The 21,028-nt window shown below is 54.7% G+C and overlaps 1 protein-coding gene across 1 annotated transcript; it reads left to right on the top strand.

The window, feature by feature from the left end:
• The first annotated feature begins 628 nt into the window (after nucleotides 1-628).
• Mmp15 (matrix metallopeptidase 15) lies at nucleotides 629-19,094 on the top strand. The gene is made up of 10 exons (XM_090357568.1): nucleotides 629-1,314; nucleotides 10,072-10,220; nucleotides 10,832-10,960; nucleotides 12,041-12,348; nucleotides 12,680-12,841; nucleotides 13,466-13,719; nucleotides 14,107-14,245; nucleotides 16,250-16,400; nucleotides 16,537-16,652; nucleotides 17,866-19,094. Exons 1-10 carry the CDS (start codon nucleotides 1,162-1,164, stop codon nucleotides 18,306-18,308), a joined length of 2,004 nt encoding a protein of 667 aa, XP_090213694.1. The 5' UTR covers nucleotides 629-1,161; the 3' UTR covers nucleotides 18,309-19,094.
• Nucleotides 19,095-21,028: the final 1,934 nt, after the last annotated feature.

Below are 21,028 nucleotides of genomic sequence, written 5' to 3'. Positions count from 1 at the left end.
CTGCCTTGAGCCCAAGAAAAGTTAACTGAAGAGCCAAAGGCACTCGGGGGCTTTTTAAATGGAGGCCTCTGGACAGGCGACTTATAAACGTGTGTCTGTCTGTACGTGTGCATGTGTGTGTATGCATGTATGTATGTATGCATTTATGTATGTATGTATGCATGTATGTATGTATGCATGTATGTATGTACTTTAGCTTAAAACTAGGTGCTTGGGTACGTCCCTAGCCCTCCTTCCAGCCTACCTCTGTCCCCAGGGTTTCTGTACCCAAGCCACCCGGTGGGAGGAGGAGGAATCTTCATTCTTGCCCCCTAAGGGAGACCACGCCTTCCTTGCACCCTCCCCTTCGCCAGGGGTAGGGCTGTGGGGGCTCATCCCCGCTCTCTAGAAGCTGGGATGGAAGTCACCCGGGGTGTGTTGCTATAGTTAAGGGAGAGTAAAAGGACCACCCACCTGCCAGGGCAAACACCACTGCCCGCACCTGCCACTGGGAAGGCTTGGGTTAGAGTACCGCCCCCCAGTCCCCGCTCGCGTCCGCGCGCCCTGGGAGCGCACTGGCCCTTTAAGAGCCGCTGCGGCCGCGGGGCGCGGGGAGGAAGGCTGGGAGCGCCCGGAGCCACGCCGAACTCACCGGGGACGTCGGACGCCGGCTCCCTGGCTCGGGCGCGCCGGATCGCTCGCTCTCCTGGACCGGTTCCTTTCGTTCCTCCCAGGACTGCTCGGGGATCCAGGCCCGGCTGGGCACAGCGGCGAGCAGAGTCCTGGGGCGGGAGATCGCTCGCTCCGGGCAGCGTCCGGTCCTGGGCATGGACAGAGGGAGCTGGGCGCGCAGGGGGCGCCGCGGGACCGGGCGGCCGGAGCGCTGAGCCAGACAAAGGCTCCGGAGTTGCGCCGGGCGCGGAGACGGAGGGGCCCTGCGGTGGGCAGCCCCGGCCGGGCCCCTCTTCCGAGGGCCAGCTCCGCGCGCCGGGACCTGACCTACCCGCTCCTCCTCGGGCTCGGGGATTTGTCGAGGGGACCTAAGCGGTTCCTCCAGGGACCCGGAGCCTGAGGTCCACGGTGCGCCCTCGGGGCCGGGAACCGAGGACCGTCGCAAGTTTCCCAGACCAGCGTGGGGACCCGGCGCCCGCGACCGGGAGAACCCCGAGTGCAGCCGGGAGCATGGGCAGCGATCGCGGCGCGCCCGGACGGCCGGGCGGCTTCCCAGGCGGCCGAGAGGCGGCGGCGCGGCCGCGGCTGCTGCCGCTGCTACTGGTGCTTCTGGGCTGCCTGAGCCGCCGCACCGCGGCGGAGGACGCCGAAGTCCACGCGGAGGTGAGGACCCCTGCCCCGCGCACAGGCCGGGGCCCGGGGCGGGCAGCCGCGCCCCCCTGATCTAGAGGGGAGCTGGCGGGGGAGAAGGATCGGGAAGAAAGGAGCTGGGGGGCGCCCTCCCCAGCCCGCGCTCGGCCGCGCCCGGCTTCGGAGACCCTGGAAGGCACGGGGCTTGTTCTCACCCTCCACCCTGCAGCGGCCCCGGGCACCGACCCGCCCAGCCGGAGTCCCTGGAGCGGCTTCCGCCGCCCCCCACCCTGCACTCTGGTCCTTCCTTCCTTCCCTGGGCGGCCGATTCCTCGAGAGCCCCGCTGGCCTCGCTCGGTGCCCTCGGCGAGTGGGGAGGGGGCGCTCGGGCGGAGCGGGGGCTGGGCAGCGCTCCCGCTTAGGCAGCCCTAGGTCTGGCGCTGCCGCGGGCCGGGACGCGGGGCGGGGGTGACCCGCCCAGGCACGGGATTCGGGTTGCAGAGGCGCTTTGGTGACTTTGTTGCGTTCTGGCGCGGAAGCCTCCCCACGCCCGGATAGGGTTCCAGGGACAGACCTTATCTCCCTTCCTCCTCGGCCAACACTTCTTCCCACCAGCGCTCCTATGCGCAGGCCGGTGGGAGAGACAGTAGACTGCACGTCTTTTTTGTTGTTGTTGTTAATTTTTCTTTTTGGTCCCACGAGTTGACCATCACTGATGGGGTGGGGGTCCAACCAGTACCTCCGGCTCCAGGGGCTACACCCCAGCGTCAGCTCCACAGCCTCAGAGCAATGCTCCCTACCCAGCAGCTGAGAGAGGTGAGCAAGGAGTGGGGACGCAGGGCCACTCTGGAGCTGCTTCTGCGCCTGGCTTCGGGAGGCTGGGGCCTGGGTGCCCTTGGGCTGCCCGGGCTACGGGCCCAGAGAGAGCTGTTTCTATTTGCAGTCCAACCAGAGCTCCCTCCCAGTTCCAAGCAGCTTCCCTTTTACCCTGTCTATCTGCCTGAGAAATGTTTCCAATGGAAGTCTGCCCCTCTCCACCCTGCTTTTATATAAAATTTGAGGGAAGGGCAGGGAATTCCTCCTAGGTTCCTATCTCACCTCCAAACCAGCTCCCCCACCAGCTCTACCCTGCTCTTCCTCCTGGAGCTGGCCCCAAGAGCCTAACCCAGCCCCAGTCTGCCCACCACCCCCTACAGTTCACTCAGACAGCAGACAGAGGCGTTTAGCGACTCCTGCTTATAGGAACTGCCCAGGCTCCAAGCCCTGGGTGGTGGAAGGGGTGTGGAGATCAACTGACATTAGATAGGAGTGTTGAACACTCACCCTTAAGGAGTTTACCATCTGTTCAGGAGCAGTGACAGACCAGCCTAGACTTCCGTGTCTGTGCATTGTGAGTGGACCTCTGGATGTGCCAGGCAGAAGCTGAGGCTCTGGACCTGTGGTTCAAGGGGCTTCCAGCTCTTTATTTTGCTTCAGTTCCATCACTCCTCCCATACACACCTCCTCTCAGCTGAGCAGGTCCCCACAGCTCAGCCCCTCCAGGATAGAGAACCCTAAGCCTGTGGTGGCCGTGGCTGGGGATTCTGTCTGTATGCAGTGCTACTCTTGGGAAACAGTTTGGATTGGGCCTGCACTATGGACTGTGGTCAATGAGGTTAGAACCACCATGAATGGAGCCAGAAATAGGTCGGACTGTTCCAGGTCCTAGCTTTAGCTTTGGTGTGGATGTTGCTGATCAGGGAGGTCTATCTGTCTGGCCAGATCTGGGCCCAAAGGGTCCATCTTCTCAGAGACTCCAAGTCCAAACAGCCTCCTGCATAAGAGCCCCACCCCAGAGTGACTACAACTGACCCCCAGTCAGCTCATGACCAGAACCTTTGAACACTTTGGCTACTGAACCAAGGCCAACCCCTGTCTCTCTGTTTTGCCCTGGCCAGGATGAGAAATCAAGGGAGGCCGGCCGGTGCTAGGAGACTCAGCACATCTGCAGCCTTCCAGGCCCAGCTCACAGAGGCCCAGCCAGAACTACTCTGCCTGGTCTCCCCTTCCTGGAAGTCAGGTCTCCAACCATTGGGGTCAAATAAGCAGAGATTGTCTCCCTATCAGGTCCCTGTCCACTTACCACACTTGGCCAATTTATGTACCTTTGGTTTAGATCAGAACTCCGTCGCTCCCCACCCTTTCCTTCCCAATCCCATAGGCATAACTTCAGGCTCTCAGCCTGCCCTGTGGTGGTGACTCAGGCGGCTGGAGTTCACAGGTGCCACCAGCACCAAGACATAACACACCCACTTCCCTGGAACAGACCCAAATGATAGCTGGCCAGTGAGAGGGATGAGCTGTGGGGCCAGCGTGGGTCTTTATTTTGACCTTCAAGAGCTATCTGGAGAGCCACAGCTTTACTGTGTGTCCATTTCTACAGCTTTTCACTGCTGGTGTTCACGGGCCTCCCTCTGCCCTGATGTTAATACTAGTTCTTAACTGTGGAGAAGAAACTGCAGGGGCTCTAAGGAGGAGAATCATGGCAGGGTCACATCTCTGGGACCCACTGAGACTGAATCTTCTCGGCTGTCTTTGTTGCTAACATACAAGCCCCACTCATAGTGCTCTAGGTTGTTTTGGGTGTGTGTGTGTGTGTGTGTGTGTGTGTGTGTGTGTGTGTGTGTGTGTGTATGTGTGTGTGCCTGTCCTAGGACGAACTCAGGGCCTAGGGACTGTCTGGGATTTTTTGCTCAAAGCTGACATTCTACCATTTGAGCCACAGCTCCATTTCTCACTCTGTGTGTGTGTGTGAGTGTGCATGTGTGTGCATGTGTGTGTGTCTGTGTGTTTAATTGGAGTCTCCTGACTCAGAAGAATATAGCAAAATGCCACTTACTAAACCCTATTCCCCTTGAAGGAACAGGAAGAATGAGCAGAAGGCCCAGCTTCATCTCCTCCGGGGTCAGGATAGACATGATAGATGGATGAGCACCTGGGAACATCCACAAGAGCCTGGAGGTGCCATTCTGATTGAGCCGCCAGGGTTTTCAAACCTGGAGATGAGTCTCCATCAGCTCTCCAGGGCAGACATAGATTCTGGGCATTGTCTTGTCCATTTCCAAGAAATAATGGTACTAGGGAGGTGTGAAGATCCCAACTCTGTATTCCATACCTTCAAGTTCCAGCACAGGATACATAGGAAGCCCTTGAAAAATTGATACTACAGGCCCCTAACCATGAAGGAAATTAACATCTGAGTATTAAAGCTATAGGCCAGCCTGGGAATAAAAGCCCATGAGACTAATCTCCAATTAATCATGAAAGATTGATAGATAGATGTAGAGAGATAGATAGAGGTAAGTAGGTAGGTAGGTAGATAGACTGTGCTTCATGAGCTGACTGGGGGTCAGTTGTAGTCACTCTGGGGTGGGGCTCTTATGCAGGAGGCTGTTTGGACTTGGAGTCTCTGAGAAGATGGACCCTTTGGGCCCAGATCTGGTCAGACAGATAGGCCTTCCTGATCAGCAACCAAAGAAAAAAGTTGAAGTTGACCGTGTTTCAAGAGGTAAAGGGCAAGCCTTGAGTTATTAAGAAAAGAAAAAAAGGTTAAGGCAACCAAGAAGATTCTGCGTATATGGTACTAAAAAGCTAGGTTATAAATCTAGATTAGCATGCTTTCTTTGGAAGCTCCACACCCTAGGCTGGATTAAAGGCTGCAGGTTCAAACCAAGATGGCCTGCCCTTCTGCCTACTGGCAGGAGCCTGCTGGGCCTGAGCCAGGAGAAAAGGAGGGTTCAGTGGTAAGGCTAGAACTGCCTGAACTGTGGGAGCCTTCCCCCACCCTCCAGCACCCAGGCCTGCCCTGTGGGCAGCTCTGTTAGGAGTCCTCACCTGCAGAGGGAAGTCCAGGTGAAATCCTGGCTCCCAGCCAGCCTGGAAACTCCTGGCAGAGGCTGGCCTCCTTGCTCCGCCCCTGCTGCTCACTGGCCAAAGGACTCATTTGTTTTTCCTCCAGGTTAAGGCTGAGGGGATGGGGGAAGGGCTGGCCTGGGCGGATGCCTCCTTCCTGCTTCCCTGGCTGGATGTCCCACCACCCAGCGTCCCAGCCCCCACCTGGCAGGCACTTTAGACGCATAATGGCAGGCAGATCCAGGCCTAAGAGTCCCATGCCTATGGACCATGTTGTCCTAAAGGATGGAGAAGCAAGCTGTCAGGATGGGTAACCGGTCATTCCCCCTTCCCAGGTCCAGTTGTCATCTGGGCTTTTAACCCTGCCCTTGGTGACCCCATTTGCAGAGGAGGGTAGGCGTTGTTTTAGTCACAGTCACTTCCCAGAGGTCTGTGAGGTGGACAGACAGCTCTCCCTGAGGAAGAACTTACCAGTGTGGGTCTTCTCTAGATGGTGCAGTCTGCCCTGTGCTGAGCAGGAACCCGACTCTGAAAGGTTAGGCTGGAGGAGTCGTTAGCCCTGCTGTGGTCCTCCGAGGCTTCAGAGTCACTCTGGCTGGGGTGATGGCTTTAGAAGTCTCTGAGTAAGGCTGGGAAGCACTCTGGGTCCCTTTTGGTGGGGGTATCTACAGCCTCTGCCCTGGCCAGCATGGGTGGATGTGCACAGCCTGAGTCTGTGAGCCCGCTACAGCAGGAATATGAGTAGGCAATGGCCTGGTGTGGCCCAGGGGGCCTGGAAGAAGGGTCCATGGTTGGTGGTCCTGACCTTCCCTTTTGCATCTGGCAGAGCAAACCTGCCCAGGTCTCAGATTGCAGAGGGTGCTTATATAGAGCAGAGCCCAGAGCCCAGCTTGTCACTGGGGTCTGAGAAGGGGCCTTGAGGAGCTGGCCCCTTGCCCTGCCCCCACAGCTTTTTACAACATGATATTGATCTCTCAGACCTGCTCTCCCTGCAGGCCTGCCTTGTCCAGTACTGTCTCAGCAATCTTGGGAAAGGGTTGGTGTGGCGCAGTGCCCAGACCCAGGCAAAGAATTAGATACCCTCCCCTGGTCTCTGTGCCTCCGCTAAGAGGAGCCTGAGTGGCACTTCAGAAACAGCCTAGGGTGACTTTAGTTCTAGGCTAGATGGGCTGTGTGACACTCTAGGCAATTCACCCTCTCTGAACCTTGCTATCTATATAATGGAAATACTTACCACCTGCTCTGGAAGGGTGATGAGCATAAAATGGGGTGTGTCCATAGCGACTTACTATAGGATGGAGTCTGGAGCTCACGAAAAAAAAAATGACTGAGAGTCCTATTGTCAGGGTCTTCTACAGCTGCCCAAGCTAGGTTGCAGATGGGAAGGGCCTGGTGGTGGCCCCAGAGCCCCCTCCCTTTATCTCATTGGATAGTTGCCAACATGCCCTGATTCAGTCTCTCTTCCTACTCTCCTGCCCCTTACTGACCTCCCTGAGCCTCAGTTTCCCTATTTGAGAAACAATGCTTTCTCTATGTAACTCACCCTTCCTGTGACATAAAAAGGGGTAAGGTTTTTCAGCCAGGTACAAGAGCTGAACACAGCCTTCCCCCCCCTCCCTACCCCCATACCTCCCCCCTGCCTCTGTGGGACTGGCTGGTCACAACCTCAGGCTTGTTCTCTTCCTTTGCCCTGGGGGGTAGTGGAGTCTTTGCCTTGCACCTGTGCCAGCCCCACACCCAGCTGCATCCCACCAGCAAGGCCTCCACACCCAAGCTTCTCACAATGCCCACCAAGAAAAGGGCTAGGAAGAGGAAAAAGCCCACAACCCTATGGGTAGTGTCTGCAGCCGCCTAGCAGATTTATTGGCACTTGGCAGTCAGCCACCCTGAGCACATGCTTTCTGCTCCAGTCCAGCTTCACCATGGCATCAGAGGCTTGTGCAGTCTATGCCAAGGCCCCAGTTTTGCTCTGCCCCCCCCCTCCACTGAAGATACCAGAGGCTCTCCACCTCCCTCCTCACCCAGCAGAGGCCACAGACACAGCAATTGTCACCACCATGCTTCCTGGGGACTCCAAGAGTGCTTGTTTGTGCAAAGGAGGGTCCACACACACCCTTGGGACCTTCCTAATGCCAAAGCTGGCCCTGGCCTATCCCTCTGCTGGTCCCTGGAGCTCTTTGCTGCAGACAGGGCCCTCCCCACCTCCCCCCTGTAGTTCTGCAGACAGACTAATCAGCCCCTCGGGTGGCCTGTGATTGCGCTCCCAAGATATTTTTACTTTATGCAAATAGGTGATGTAGAGGTGCCCTCATCTGTCAGCAGCCAGCTCCCTGCCCCCACCTCCACCTGGATGCCTTTTGCCAAGAGCTAGCCAAGCCTGTGGGCATGCCCTCTGGCCTCCCCACACGTCTTCAGGAAAACCACATCCACAAGGGGGTGGGGAGGCCCACAACCACCCATCACAGGGGCTGAGGGGGGGGATGTTAGAAGAGGGGGATTCAAGGCTTAAGAAAGACAAAGCCAGCAGCACCTGACAGAGGGCAAGGAGAGTGGTAGAAGGGCCAGGGAATGTTCCCCTCCAGCTGCCCTTGCAAGGGCTCTGTTGGAGCCGGGCCAATCAAGGGGATCCTTTAGTCTTATTGATAGAGGTAGAAACCTGCCAGTCCTAGAGACAATCAGACAGATCCCTGGCCTCTGCCATTTGTGAACATTTATTGGACACTTTCCTAGGATTGCAGCAGATCCTAATCGTCTTAGTGATGCCAGGCTAAAGCATACAAGCATGGAGTCACATCTCCAGGTCCAGCTTGCCCGGCTTTCTCGGCATCTCAGCTCAAGCCTCTGCCTCGCAGCCCCTGAGAGGCCTCTGAGCAGTGGCTGCACACCCAGTCTATGACTTGCTCAGCCACTCTTTGCTCCTCATGCCTGGGCATGGCTCGGATGACATGGACTGGGCAGGCACACAGAGGAAGCAAGGAGTTGGATGTGACAATTGGTGGCAGGCAGATGTGTGAGTATGGGCTCCGCCCAGGGCAGCCATCTGGACTTGGGATATACACCTCTTCCCTCTCAGAATCACTCAGAGCAGGCCTTCTGCTGAGCAAGAAGGGTAGGAAGGACATACTTGCACATGGCCAAAGGCCCTGAGCAGCCTCTGGCCTCCTTTCCTCACCTCCCACATGAACATACGTTCTTAGCCTCAAGGGCATGAGGCGGGCAGGACCAAAGGCTTCTTCTTACCATTACTCAGCCAGGCTCAGGGGCGGTGGCTACAAGTAGCTCATCTGCTTCAAGACTTGCAAAGTATTTAAGTCTCCTCTGTAGGCTCCATAAGCCCTACAGGGCAGAATGCTTTGGCTCTGTTCCCCCTGCAACTCCCAGCTGGCATGTTACCTAGCATGGATAGGGTGCTCTGAGGAAGGATGGGTGAGCAGATGGATGGACAGACTAGCTGATAGATAGACAGTGACTAAGATTTGCCAAGCAAGCTCTGTGAAGAGATGCACAGCTCCATTGTGTGCTAGATGCTATGTCCCTTACATCTCACATGGTTCCTTGTTTGGCAGATGAGGAAACTGAGGCCCAGACACACCGGAGTTTATGGCAGATCAAGGACTGGGCCTTAGCCCCTTGCTTCATCCTCTTGGGCCTGGTTGGTGCCTGTACCTATCTCCTTCTTCCTGAAAATCACAGGATCTACTGCTGGCAGCAATTCCAAAGTGCTGGTTTTCCTAGTTAGTGAGAAGCCAGAGTCTGAAGAGATTCCAGACCCTTGAGGGTCCTCAGCAGGCTGCCTGAAGCCATAGGGATTCCCTCTGGTGGGTCTAGTGAAGGAATGAGAGCCACTACTGTAGACTATGCTCATGGACACAGCTTTGTCCTAATGAGGGCAGCAGACCATAATCACCTAAGTGGAGTATGGCTTTGGGGGTCTTTTTGTTGTTGTTGTTGCTGCTGCTGCTAATCCTAAGCTTGGAATGAGGGCCTGGGCACTGTCCCTCAGCCTCTTTGTGTTCCAGGCTAGTACTCTACTTCTTGAGCCATAACACCACTTCTGGATTTTTCTGAGTAGTTTACTGGAGATAAAAATCTCACAGTCTTTCCTGTCCTGATTAGTTCTGAATCCTCAGATCTCACCCTTCGGAAAAGCTAAGAGGCCTGGCAAAGTGGAGTATGTTACATGTCATATGGTAAGTGCAGGCCATGGGAACAAGGAACAGAAGGTAGGAGCTTCTGTATACCCACGAGGAAATGTTGAAGTAAAGACCTGAAGGAAGAGGAGGCAATAGACAATAGGAAACAGCAAGTGCAAAGGTCCTGAAACTGAAGCCTACCTAGCTTAATGGATGGAGGAGGGAGGTCAGAAGAGCTAAAGCAGAATGCAAATGAGATAGTAAGGGACCAGTGTCTCCTTAAAGAATGGGTTCTTGGGCACCAGGAGTTTGGCCTAGTGGTAGAGTGCTTGCCTAGCATGCAGGAAGACTCAGGTTCGATTCCTCGGTACCACATACATAGGAAAAAGCCAGAAGTGGTACTGTGGCTCAAGTGATAAAGCTCTAGCTAAAAACGAAACAAAACAAAAACAAAAGAAAACCAAGGACGGTGCTCAGACCTTGACCCTAAGCCCAGGACTGTCAAAAAAAAAAAAAAAAAGAATGGGTTCTTCCTCTGAGCTGGGAAGACTTGAGGGTTCTAAGCAGAGGATTGAGCAACCCTGCTTTACAAAGGCCTTTTTTCTCCTGGGTGAGAACAGGACAGAGGTTCACATGAGCCTAGGCAGGAAATGATGGCAGCTCTTCCAGACTGAGAAAGAAGGTGATGAGGGTTGGTTGAAGCTGGCTGTGCCTATTTGGAGACAGGAGAGCCAGGATTGGCTGATAAGATGATGCTTCTTTGCAGAACTGGCTGCGGCTGTATGGCTACCTGCCCCAGCCCAGCCGCCACATGTCCACCATGCGCTCGGCCCAGATCCTAGCCTCCGCTCTTGCAGAGATGCAACGCTTCTATGGGATCCCTGTCACTGGTGTGCTGGACGAAGAGACCAAAGAGTGAGTCCCTCTAACCCTCTCCCTCCTGGACCCCCACAGCACCTGCTCTCATGATGGCCTGCTTTCAGGAGGGCTCAGTGTGTGGTGTTTCCAGAAGAAGAATGGCCTAGATAAGAAATCATTTGGCCCTCCATGCCAGTTCTGATTGGTGGCTTGAAGCCTTGTGTTGAGACAGCTCCAGAGGCAGAATCCAGGCTTGGCAGCAAGAGTATAGTGAATTGATTAGTGATGTCTGCCACAGGTGTACAATAGGGAGGTCTACTACATAAACCCTGGCCCACAAAGCTTTGCTCTGATTCTAATGGAGGTAATGACACCTTGAGAAGCAGTGTGACAAACCAGGGACAGGAGGCCTCAAGAGCACCCCTCCTGTGCCTGGCTGGTATGTTTATTTAGCCATTTCAGGCCCTGTCTTCTAGCACAGAACCACTGGTGTCCATTTTGCTGAAACTCACATTGAGAGTCTCCCTATCATATCCCTGTGATGAGACCTTGTTGGGTGGGGAGGGTGGAGATGCTGGAAGGAGATGGACTGCCTGCAAGAGGTGGAGCCATAGCAAGCAGGTGTGTTGGGGAGGTTCCCAACTCAGCCCTCCTCACCCATGGCCCAGGTGGATGAAGCGGCCCCGCTGTGGGGTGCCAGACCAGTTCGGGGTACGTGTGAAAGCCAATCTGCGAAGGCGACGGAAACGCTATGCCCTCACTGGGAGGAAGTGGAACAACCGCCACCTAACTTTCAGGTAACAAGAGCTCCAGGTAGCTAACCTACCTAACTCAGGGCTGAGCCCCAGCTTCTGCTCCCAGCAACCTGCCACAGGGGCCCACTGTAGATGGTCCCATCTGCTCCCATACTGGCGTATCCTGCTGCAGTCTACACATCATCTGTCCAGAGAAGGCCAGGACTCACTAAGCTCCTTCTGCATTGTCCTTCCCTGCCTCTTGCTGGTCAGCAGTCTGAGCTGAGGGCTCAGACCCTGTGGGCTCCTGCAACAGTAAGAAAGCTGGGTTTGGGTTTAGGTATTCATTGTCAGGCACAAAGCCTCTTCCTTTCTGCCAAATCCTTGAGCAAAATGGTAGTCCAACAGTTCCCTTCCAGGCATAGGGATGCATATCTGAAATCCCACCAGGAAGTTGAGGCAGGAGGATTTTTGTGAGTTCAATGTCAGCACAGGCTATATGCTGAGACCCTGTCTCCAAATAAACAACAACAACAAAATCCCCAGCTCTCATGATCATTTGGATCTAGGGTTCTGGAGTGAGCTCATAGCCCAAGCAGCCGAACTTCCCTTCACATTTTCTGCAAGTGTCTGCAGCAGCATACTCCACCTGACTTAAGCTCCTCCTCTTGGGCAAACTCTGGGCCATCTGACATTTCAGGCTTTATTTCATTTCATACTCACAGGGACCCCTAGAGAAATTAGCACTCTGCCCTCAAGCTTACAAATGAAAATACTAAAATTCAGCACCTTAAGTCACCTGCGTTCAGCCCCACAGATAAAGTGGAACCAGGCTTTACACGTGGGTTTGCATTTAGAACTCCTTGGCCTATCCCCCGGTTTCCTAAGCCTTTCCCTAGCCTATCCCTATTTTCCTTTACCTCCCGCCTTTCTTAAAATCAGCTTGTCTGGCCCAATGCAAGCTTACACAGTGATCTTTTAATGAGCTATGGGGTTTGACAAGGTTTAGTTCACATCAAGGTACAATCACAGTCGGCAGCGACGGCCTGGTGTGCTGCTGGAGAACATGCTAGCTGTGGACAGAGCGGACAGTAGCCTGAGGGCCATGTGTCCACTCACGTCTCCCTTGCACCCCATCTGCAGCATCCAGAACTACACGGAGAAGCTGGGCTGGTACCACTCGCTGGAGGCGGTGCGCAGGGCCTTCCGTGTGTGGGAGCAAGCCACACCCCTGGCCTTTGAAGAGGTGCCCTACAATGACATCCAGCTGCGGAGGCAGAAGGAGGCTGACATCATGGTACTCTTTGCCTCTGGCTTCCACGGTGACAGCTCACCATTTGATGGCACAGGTGGCTTTCTGGCCCATGCCTATTTCCCCGGCCCTGGCCTAGGTGGGGACACCCATTTTGACGCAGATGAACCCTGGACTTACTCCAGTACTGACCTGCATGGTAAGGACAGCTGGCTAGGGTAGGGGCAGGGCAGGCAGGCAGCACTGGAGCAGGGCCTGGGGCCCCTGCAAGCAGGCTCAGTCCCTGCAAGCGGGCTCAGCAGTTACTGGCTCAGGAGGGGAGCGTGTCCCCTGTTTGGGTCTCTGGAGCCCTGAACTTGGCCTTGGTCTATTGTCCGACCAAGGAAAGGTGGGGAAATAAGGATGAGTTGTATCCAGTTCTCAAATGGGCTAAAGTCAGAAGCAAGGGCAGGATCTTGTGTCAGCCTCCACCCAGAGTGGAAGGCCAGCTCCTGGACCAACCCAGAGTGATGATGCCTGCTCCAACACAGGAAACAGCCTTTTCTTGGTGGCGGTGCACGAGTTGGGCCACGCACTGGGACTGGAGCACTCCAGCAACCCCAGTGCCATCATGGCGCCATTCTACCAGTGGATGGACACAGACAACTTCCAGCTGCCCGAGGATGACCTCAGAGGCATCCAGCAACTCTACGGTGAGTGGCCTCTGTTCACCAATGGTGGCCCCTCATCCCCTGCTCTCTCTCTCACCTCCCAGCCCTGTGAGACGGTCTCTGCTGCTACCCCAAGCCCCTCAGTAACTGATCGTGTTGGGACTCAAACCCAGGGCTGGCTGATACTACATCTAGGTCTCATCCAGAGGCACCTGGTGGCTGCAGGTAGGAGCTTCTAGACAACACAGTGACAAGGGGCTTTTTTCTTCAGCCTCTGCAATGTTCCTTCTATACCACAGGTGTCCTGCTGTCCCGGATGCCATCTTTCCCACTACATTGCCCCAAGGCCCAGTTCTGAGGGTCAGGGCCTGGGCTCTGCACCAACACTGAACTCCCCTCAGGAAAGCAGAGTCTGGGATCCAGTGGGAAGCTTGAGGAAGGGATTGTTCCAAGGAGGTGTCAGGCCCCCTTGAGGATGATGATGGGTGATCAAGGGACAGCTGCAGACTGTCAGAACCTTTATCAGTGTGCCCTCGATGCTGTAGCTGAGGTCTCTTCCAGCTGGGCATCGTGGGGCCACAGATTCTGAATAGAACTTCTCATTTGGCTTCGTTTCTGGTATTGAGCTGTTCTCTCATCTCTTGCCCCCCCCACTTCTTTCTGCAGGCACCCCAGATGGTCAACCACAGCCCACCCGGCCTCTCCCCACTGTGACCCCTCGCCGGCCAGGCCGGCCAGACCAGCGGCCCCCTCGACCACCACAGCCACCACCTCCAGGAGGGAAGCCAGAGAGGCCCCCCAAGCCAGGACCCCCTGTCCCGCCCCGAGCCACAGAGCGACCTGACCAATATGGCCCCAACATCTGCGATGGGAACTTTGACACAGTGGCCATGCTTCGAGGAGAAATGTTCGTGTTCAAGGTCTGGCCCTCCCTAGCCTCTGGCTGCTTTCCCTCAGTCCCGGGGGTAGGGCCGGAGAGCTGCTCAGCCCACCCAGGCCTTTGCCTGCCTGACTGCCTGGGCACCTTACCTGCCGCCCCTCAGAAGCCCCTGGGAGCCATCAGACCCTAGACTGGGAAGAAACCATGGGAAAGGGCAAAGGATTTGCCAAGGGTTGTGTAGCAAGTCCAGGTGTCCACGTCTAGACTGGAGGGTTCCCAAGGGCTTCCCAGGTTCTCCTCTCCTGTGGTGCCTTAGTGACCCTCCCCTCTCCATCCCTGCCTCGAGTGAGGGCAGGGCCTCCCCCAGCCCAGGCAGCTTGCACGAGGTGCCCACCAACATCCATCTCCCCCACTCCCATCCCACCAGGGCCGCTGGTTCTGGAGAGTCCGGCACAACCGCGTCCTAGACAACTATCCTATGCCCATTGGCCACTTCTGGCGTGGTCTGCCTGGTGACATCAGTGCAGCCTACGAACGCCAGGATGGGCGTTTTGTCTTTTTCAAAGGTGAGCTGGGAGAGGCTTGGGGGAAAGGGATGGGAAGACTTCAAGCTCTGATCGCTGACCCAGCTGGACTTAAAGAAGAGAGGGTAAAGGTCTATAGTTTGTGTGTGGTCCTGCGTCCACACTGTGGGCTCACTCTAGGAGGGAGAGACACCTGGGGATGTTGAGAGCCTGGAAGCCAGGGGAGGATGGAGAGATACAAGCCTGAGAGTCGGCTGATCTGGGGCGCTGGAACCCAGAGGCCGCACAGGTTGGAGTGTGTAATGGTGCATCTATCTTGAGCTCAGAGACTTGGCCTTATTTCCCTCCATAGTTTTTGTTTTTGTTTTTTTAACCCCTTGAGCCACAGTGCCATTTCCAGTTTTCTAGTAGTTAAGTGGAGATAAGAGTCTCAAGGACTTTAGTACCTGGGCTGGCTTTGAACTGTGATCCTCAGATTTCAGTCTACTGAGTAGCTAGGATTACAGATAAGAGCCACTGCGCTTGGCTCTCCATAGGTCCTTGACCGGGCCTGGTTGCTCACATCTGTAACTCCAGCACTGAGGAGACTAAAGCTGGAGGATGGCGAGTTTGAGGCTAGCTTGGGCTACATAGTGAGACTATGCCCCAAACTTAGACAAGTAAGCAAACAAGAAAAAGAATAACCTGATCCCCCTAACCAGATTCTTGAGCCCACTGGGCAGGAATTGTATAGTGTGTCTGCAGAGACAAAAGCCTGAGGGGAAACCTCCTCAGTGGATCAGTGGTCTCTAGCTTGAGCCTCCAGGCAGAGTTCCCTGGAGACAGGGTTCAGTTCACACTAAAAGCAAGTTGTGTCAGGCACAAGGAGGGCTCACATCTATAATTGTAACTACTCAGGAAGCTGAGATGTGAGGATCAAGGTTCAAAGCCAGTCCAGACAGGAAAGTCCATATAAAATCCTATCTAAAACTAACTAGCAAAAACCTGGAAGTGGAGTTGTGGTTTTAGTGGTAGAGCACCAGCCTTGAGCAGAAAAAGAAAGCCCATATACCTGAGAAAAGGGAAGAGAGGGAGAGAGGGAGTGAGGAAGGAAAGGAAGAAAGAAAGGAAAGGAAAGTTCCTCTGAACCTCTGAAGCCAGAAAGAGACACCTTGTGTAGCCGTGGTGAGAGTGTCAGGTATCAGTGCCCTGTGTGTAGACATAGGTGAGCTATGTTGAGTGTGTGAAGGTCAAGTGTGCTGGGTGTATGTATGTGTTGAAATGGGCAAAAGGTTGTTTTTTTTTTTGACAGTCCTGGGACTTGAACTCAGGGCCTGAGCACTGTCTTTGGATTTTCTCAAGGCTAGAGTACTACCAATTAAGCCACAGCACCACGTCAGGCTTTTTTCTATGTATGTGGTACTGAGGAATCAAACCCAGACCTTGGTGCATGCTAGGTGAACACTCTACCACTAGACCAAACTCCCGGCCCACCAAAATGGGCAATTTTTTGTTTTGTTTTTGCAGATCCTGGGGCTTGAACTCTGGGCCTAGGTGCTATCCCTGAAAGACTAATGCTCTATCACTTGAGCCACAGCACCACTTCTGGCTTTTTCTGAGTAATTTATTGGAGATAGAAATCTCACAGACTGGGGTCGGGAGTTTGGCCTAGTGGTTAAAGTGCTTGTCTAGCATGCATGAAGACCCGGGTTCGATTCCTCGGTACCACATACATAGAAAAAAGCCAGAAGTGGTGCTGAGGCTCAAGTGGTAGAGCTCTAGCCTCGAGAAAGTCCAAGGACAGTGCTCAGGCCCTGAGCTCAAGCCCAGGACTGGCAAAAAAAAAAAAAAAAAAAAAAGAAATCTCACAGACTTTCCTGCTCAGGCTGACATCAAACCAGAATCCTCAGCCTCCTGAGTAGCTAGAATTCCAGGCGTGAGCCACCAACGCCTGGCTTGCAAGTTTTTGTCTGAATGGTCTTTGGGCCCCAAAGAGCATTTCCTGTGCCCTGTCCTTACCTTGCGCACCCCTCAACCCTAACCATTCCTCTCTGATTCCTCCTGCAGGTGACCGCTATTGGCTCTTCCGAGAAGCCAACCTGGAGCCTGGCTACCCCCAGCCACTGACCAGCTATGGCCTGGGCATCCCGTATGATCGCATCGACACGGCCATCTGGTGGGAGCCTACTGGTCACACCTTTTTCTTCCAGGAGGACAGGTAAGCAGTGTGCCCCCTCCCTAAAGGTAGGAGGTACCACCCTCTGGCCTACAGCAGTAAGAACCCACTGCCTGAGGGGGCTGGGCCCAGCCATGATAAGACTTGTAAGTCCACAGCCTATTGCTTCTGGTCACAGGTACTGGCGCTTCAATGAGGAGACACAGCATGGAGACCCTGGTTATCCCAAGCCTATCAGTGTCTGGCAAGGAGTTCCCATCTCCCCAAAAGGAGCCTTCCTGAGCAATGACGCAGGTACCAGACCAGCCTCTCTCACACACACATGGGAGACAGTTCTTGCCTGGATATGCCTGGGACACCCAGCCTTGTCAGGCCTTTCTGGCCCTTCTTGAGCTAAGGGCTCAGGGGTTGGCAGGGGGGCAGGGGGAGCAGGGGTTAGGGAGGACAAATACCAGGTCAGGATGAGTCACATCCAGAGCTGGATGCTCAGAATGCCCTGCTGCCCACACAGCTCAGCAGCCCTGACAGTCCTGAGTCTGAGAGGCGGGTGTGGCTCAATGTGTGATGGACAAGGCCCCTCCAGGGCATCCCCTGCCAGCCTGGAAGAGAAGCCTGGTCTCTGTCATTACAATTGAGTTACAGAGAGCCATGGCTCTTTTATTTCTCCATCGGGATGTCTGGTGCATTTACGAAAACCATGAGCCCCCAGGTCTTGATTCTAGATGTATGGCGGGGGGTGGGGGGGTGGGGGGGGAGAGCCTGCCCTGCCAGTACCCTGCTGGTCATAGACTTCAATGTGTGGGGTGTGGGCAAGTCATTGCAGAGCTGTTGTGATCTCATGCTCTGCAGGGCAGAGTTCACCCCCTTGCTCTGAACCTGGCCCTTCTCAGTGTCAGTGGGATGCAGGCCAGACACCCAAGGACAGAGAGCCAGGCCAAGGGAGTATCAAGTTCCACCTTAGGTCCTTGTGGGCTCCAGGCTGCAGAGTCAACACAACTCCCACTTTGGAAAGAAGCTAAGCCCAGGCTAGGCATCAGGGTTACCTGATGGCAGCCTTAAACCAGCAGGCTGCAGGCCCCTTCTATGCCCTGTCACCTGAACTTACACCTCTCTGAGCCACAGTCCAGCCTCTATAAGCTGAGGAGAGGCATGTTTCAAGCTGTTCAGGGAAACAAGTGAAAAGGGAGTATGTTTTTGTATGTTCTGTGATGCTGGACTGGCCCTAGGGCCCCTTGTTTAGCAAGTGAGCCACAGTTCTAACTCTTTCGTTGGTGAGATAGGATTTGGCTGATTTTTGCAGGCTGACCTCAAATTCCTGATCTTCCTACTTCTGCCTCTCGAGTCACTAGAATTATAGGCTGGGGAACCCAGGGCTATGCACAAACAACCTCAGTCCCAAGGAGAGTCCTTAAAGCAGGGGCCCTTTCTGTTGGGCCCGGTCTCGGAGGTTCTGTGGCTGGTGGGCTGGACCAGGCCTGAAGCCAATCTGGCCTGTTTGTCCCCACAGCCTACACCTACTTCTACAAGGGCACCAAATACTGGAAATTTGACAACGAGCGCCTGAGGATGGAGCCCGGCTACCCCAAATCCATCCTGCGAGATTTCATGGGCTGCCAGGAACACGTGGACACCGGACCCCGATGGCCCGATGTGGCACGTCCACCTTTCAACCCTGACGGGGATACCCAACCCGGGGTGGATGGTGACAACACAGATGACACTGTGGGGGGTGGGGCTGGTGAGGACAGGGACAAGGACAAGGACGAGGGTAGTCGAGTGGTGGTGCAGATGGAGGAGGTGGCTCGGACGGTGAATGTGGTCATGGTGCTGGTACCTCTGCTGCTGCTGCTGTGCGTGCTGGGCTTGACCTATGCGCTGGTACAGTTGCAGCGCAAGGGCGCTCCCCGCGTGCTACTCTACTGCAAGCGCTCCCTGCAGGAATGGGTCTGACTCCACCCCCTGGGCCTGACAGGCTCCGCCCCTGAGCCTGACTGACTCCACCCCCTTCCCCACTGCTCCTCCCCCTCACCTGGTGCTCAGGGCTGGCCATCCAGCCACACATGCCCTCAGTCAGTCCTACCCTCTTGGTTATTTATGCCCAGGTATCTCCTTTCTTTGTGGCACCTTAACTGAGTGTTTGTTTCTGCTTTCCTTCCCCGGGGCAAGTTGCTGCTTGGAGTTTTCTCAATGTACTTCTGTCTGTAGCACACAGGGAATTTTCTGTGGCTTGGACACAGTAGGAAAAACAAAGGAGAAGCCCACCCAGGGCTGTGCAGCTTCTTCCTGCCCCGGCTCCTCTTCATCCCAAGCCACATGGATGTCTGTGTTTACCTTGAAAGGGCCCGAACAGGACCCCATCGTTTTGGGTTTGCCTTAGGAAGAACAGTATCCACTGGCCTCTGAGTGGTCTCGAGGCCCTGTCCCATCTCAGAGGAGTGCCTCTGCCCCTCAGGAAACTACTGGAGGACACTTCCCACCCTTAGGGCAGAAGGTACAGACCATTAGAAGAGCCCTGTCTCCTCTTCCCCAGGCCCTCTGGTGGAGGCAATCTAAGCAGGGGTGGAAAGCTGAATCTGCCTCCCCAGCCCAGAGACCCCAAGCCACATTCCACAGGAGTCTCCTTGTGTGTGTGTGTGTGTGTGTGTGTGTGTGTGTGTGTGTGTGTGTGTCCATCCTGGAGCTTGAACTCTGAACCTGAGCAATTTTTTTTTTTTCAATTCAAGGCTAACATTACCACTTGACTCATAGCTCCATTTCTGGATTTTTTTGTTTGTTTGTTTATTGGAGATAAGGATCTCACGAACTTTATTTCCTGGTCTGGCTTTGAATCGTACTCCTCAGATCTCAGACTCCTGAGTAGCTAGGATTACAGGCTAAATGGTTTGTTTTTACACTACTAGTATTTGAATCCAGGGCTTTCTACTTGCTAGGCAAGCTCTCTATCACCTGAGCCACACCCCCAGCTCCTCTTGCTTTTTCAATTATTTTTCAGATGGGCCTGTGTTGGCCTCATATGGCATCCTCCCTGACTCTTTCTTATAGCTGACTCACCACACCTGGATTGTTTTTTAGATAGTCAGACTAGCCTTCTTCCCAGGCTGGCTTCAACCACGGTACCCCCCCCCCCCCCAGTCTCCATCTGGCCAGTAACTGGGGTTTACAATGGTTTTGTTCTGTTTCTGCATATGAGTATAAGTTCACTGGGGCCCCCATCCTTCAACATCTTTTTTCTTCACCCCTCCTTTACATTCTTCTAATCTCCAAGTAAAAGAATTAAGGTATAAGGCCCTGAGTTCAAGCCTGGTACCACCAAAGAGAGAGAGAATGAAAACGTTGAAGGTAAACAAAAAGAAAACAACTGTGTTGTCACAATTCCCCTAGCGGGGCATTTCCTTCCAGCCTTTTTTCTCATTTGTGCAGCTTGGAGCTGCAGAGTCTTTAACATTAGCCCTGTGGTAGCACCATGGCCTGGAGGGATGAACACACTAAGTTGGTGCTGGCCCCAGCCGACCAGCATGCTTTTCACTCATGATTTCTCGGGCTCCGAAGACAGTGATGTGGCCAGGTCACAGAGCTAGGAAACCCCAATGCTGAGATCAGAACCAGGTGGTTCAACCTGCAGGCAGTCCTGCTCTACTGGGGCTGCCAAGAGGGGGACAAAAACATTCTCAATCCAAGACCCCCGGGCCTCCAATAGAGCCTCTTTTCAGGCAAGCTGGCCGGGCCTCTTCCTCCCCCTCCATCTGGTAGAAAAGCCTTTTGTTGTGGTGCACACAGAGCCTATTCTCTGGCTGGCCCACGGAAGGAATGGCCGGCTTCCTGTCCATCACAGCCGCCCAGGCCTAGCAGGACCCTCGTGTAAGTCCCAGAGGAAGAGTTTCCTGTTCCTCTGTGTCCTCCAGTCCTGCCTCTGGGGCCTTGGGCTAGCAGACTTTATAGCCACACATGCTCCCCCCACCATCCTGGCCTCCCAATCCAAGAAGCCAGCGGGCAGCAAGGGATGGCCATTTCTCAGCTATCACAGCGAACAGGGAGTCCTGAGCCCCCAAAATATTTAAGATGTTACGGCCACTCCCTCAGCCCACCACTCACCCCTGCTGGCCACCAGATGTTCCTTGCACTTGCCTCTAAGGCTTTTGCTTATGCTGTTTCCTCGCCCTGGAAAACCCGTCCTTGCACTTGTCATGGATTGCCCAGACTGCACAGGTTCAAGGTGCAAATTACAGGCTTTCCACCCTCCCTGAACACTTAGTTCACATGGGTCAGAGTACAGTCTGCCCACAGTTACAGAAACCTAGGTGGCTATCCATGGCTCCAGGCACAAGATGTATCCTCGGATGGGGAATGTCACCTCTCTGAACTCAAAAGTCCCAGTCTACAGAACAAAGCTGACATCTCTGTCTTATTCACACCCTGCTGAGGCTTCACTAAGCTGACACTTTGAAAGATAGAGAAGCCACTGGCTGGAGCCACTGATATCTAACATCCTTGTGGAAATGCAGGCACCGGCTGGGCAGCATCACCTCCTCTCTTGGGGAGGGACATTTCTGCCCTTGGGACTCAGGCCCTACCCCCATCTTCTCTGCAAAGGACCCACACCTTCACCCCCACTTCCTCACCCCCATCGGCCCCAGGTTCACAGGACAACCCCCTACTCCCACGTCTCCTGA

Source organism: Megascapheus bottae, chromosome 24, assembly GCF_031878675.1.
Source record: "Megascapheus bottae isolate mThoBot1 chromosome 24, mThoBot2.hap1, whole genome shotgun sequence".
NCBI lineage: Eukaryota > Metazoa > Chordata > Mammalia > Rodentia > Geomyidae > Megascapheus > Megascapheus bottae.
This window is presented reverse-complemented; position numbering and strand designations above follow the sequence as displayed.

Coding starts and splice junctions, on each gene's coding strand:
- Mmp15 (XM_090357568.1), top strand. CDS start 1,162: ATGGGCAGCGATCGCGGCGCGCCCGGACGGCCGGGCGGCTTCCCAGGC. Junction 12,842..13,465: donor AGGCATCCAGCAACTCTACG/GTGAGTGGCCTC, acceptor TTCTTTCTGCAG/GCACCCCAGATGGTCAACCA. Junction 16,401..16,536: donor TTTTTCTTCCAGGAGGACAG/GTAAGCAGTGTG, acceptor TTCTGGTCACAG/GTACTGGCGCTTCAATGAGG.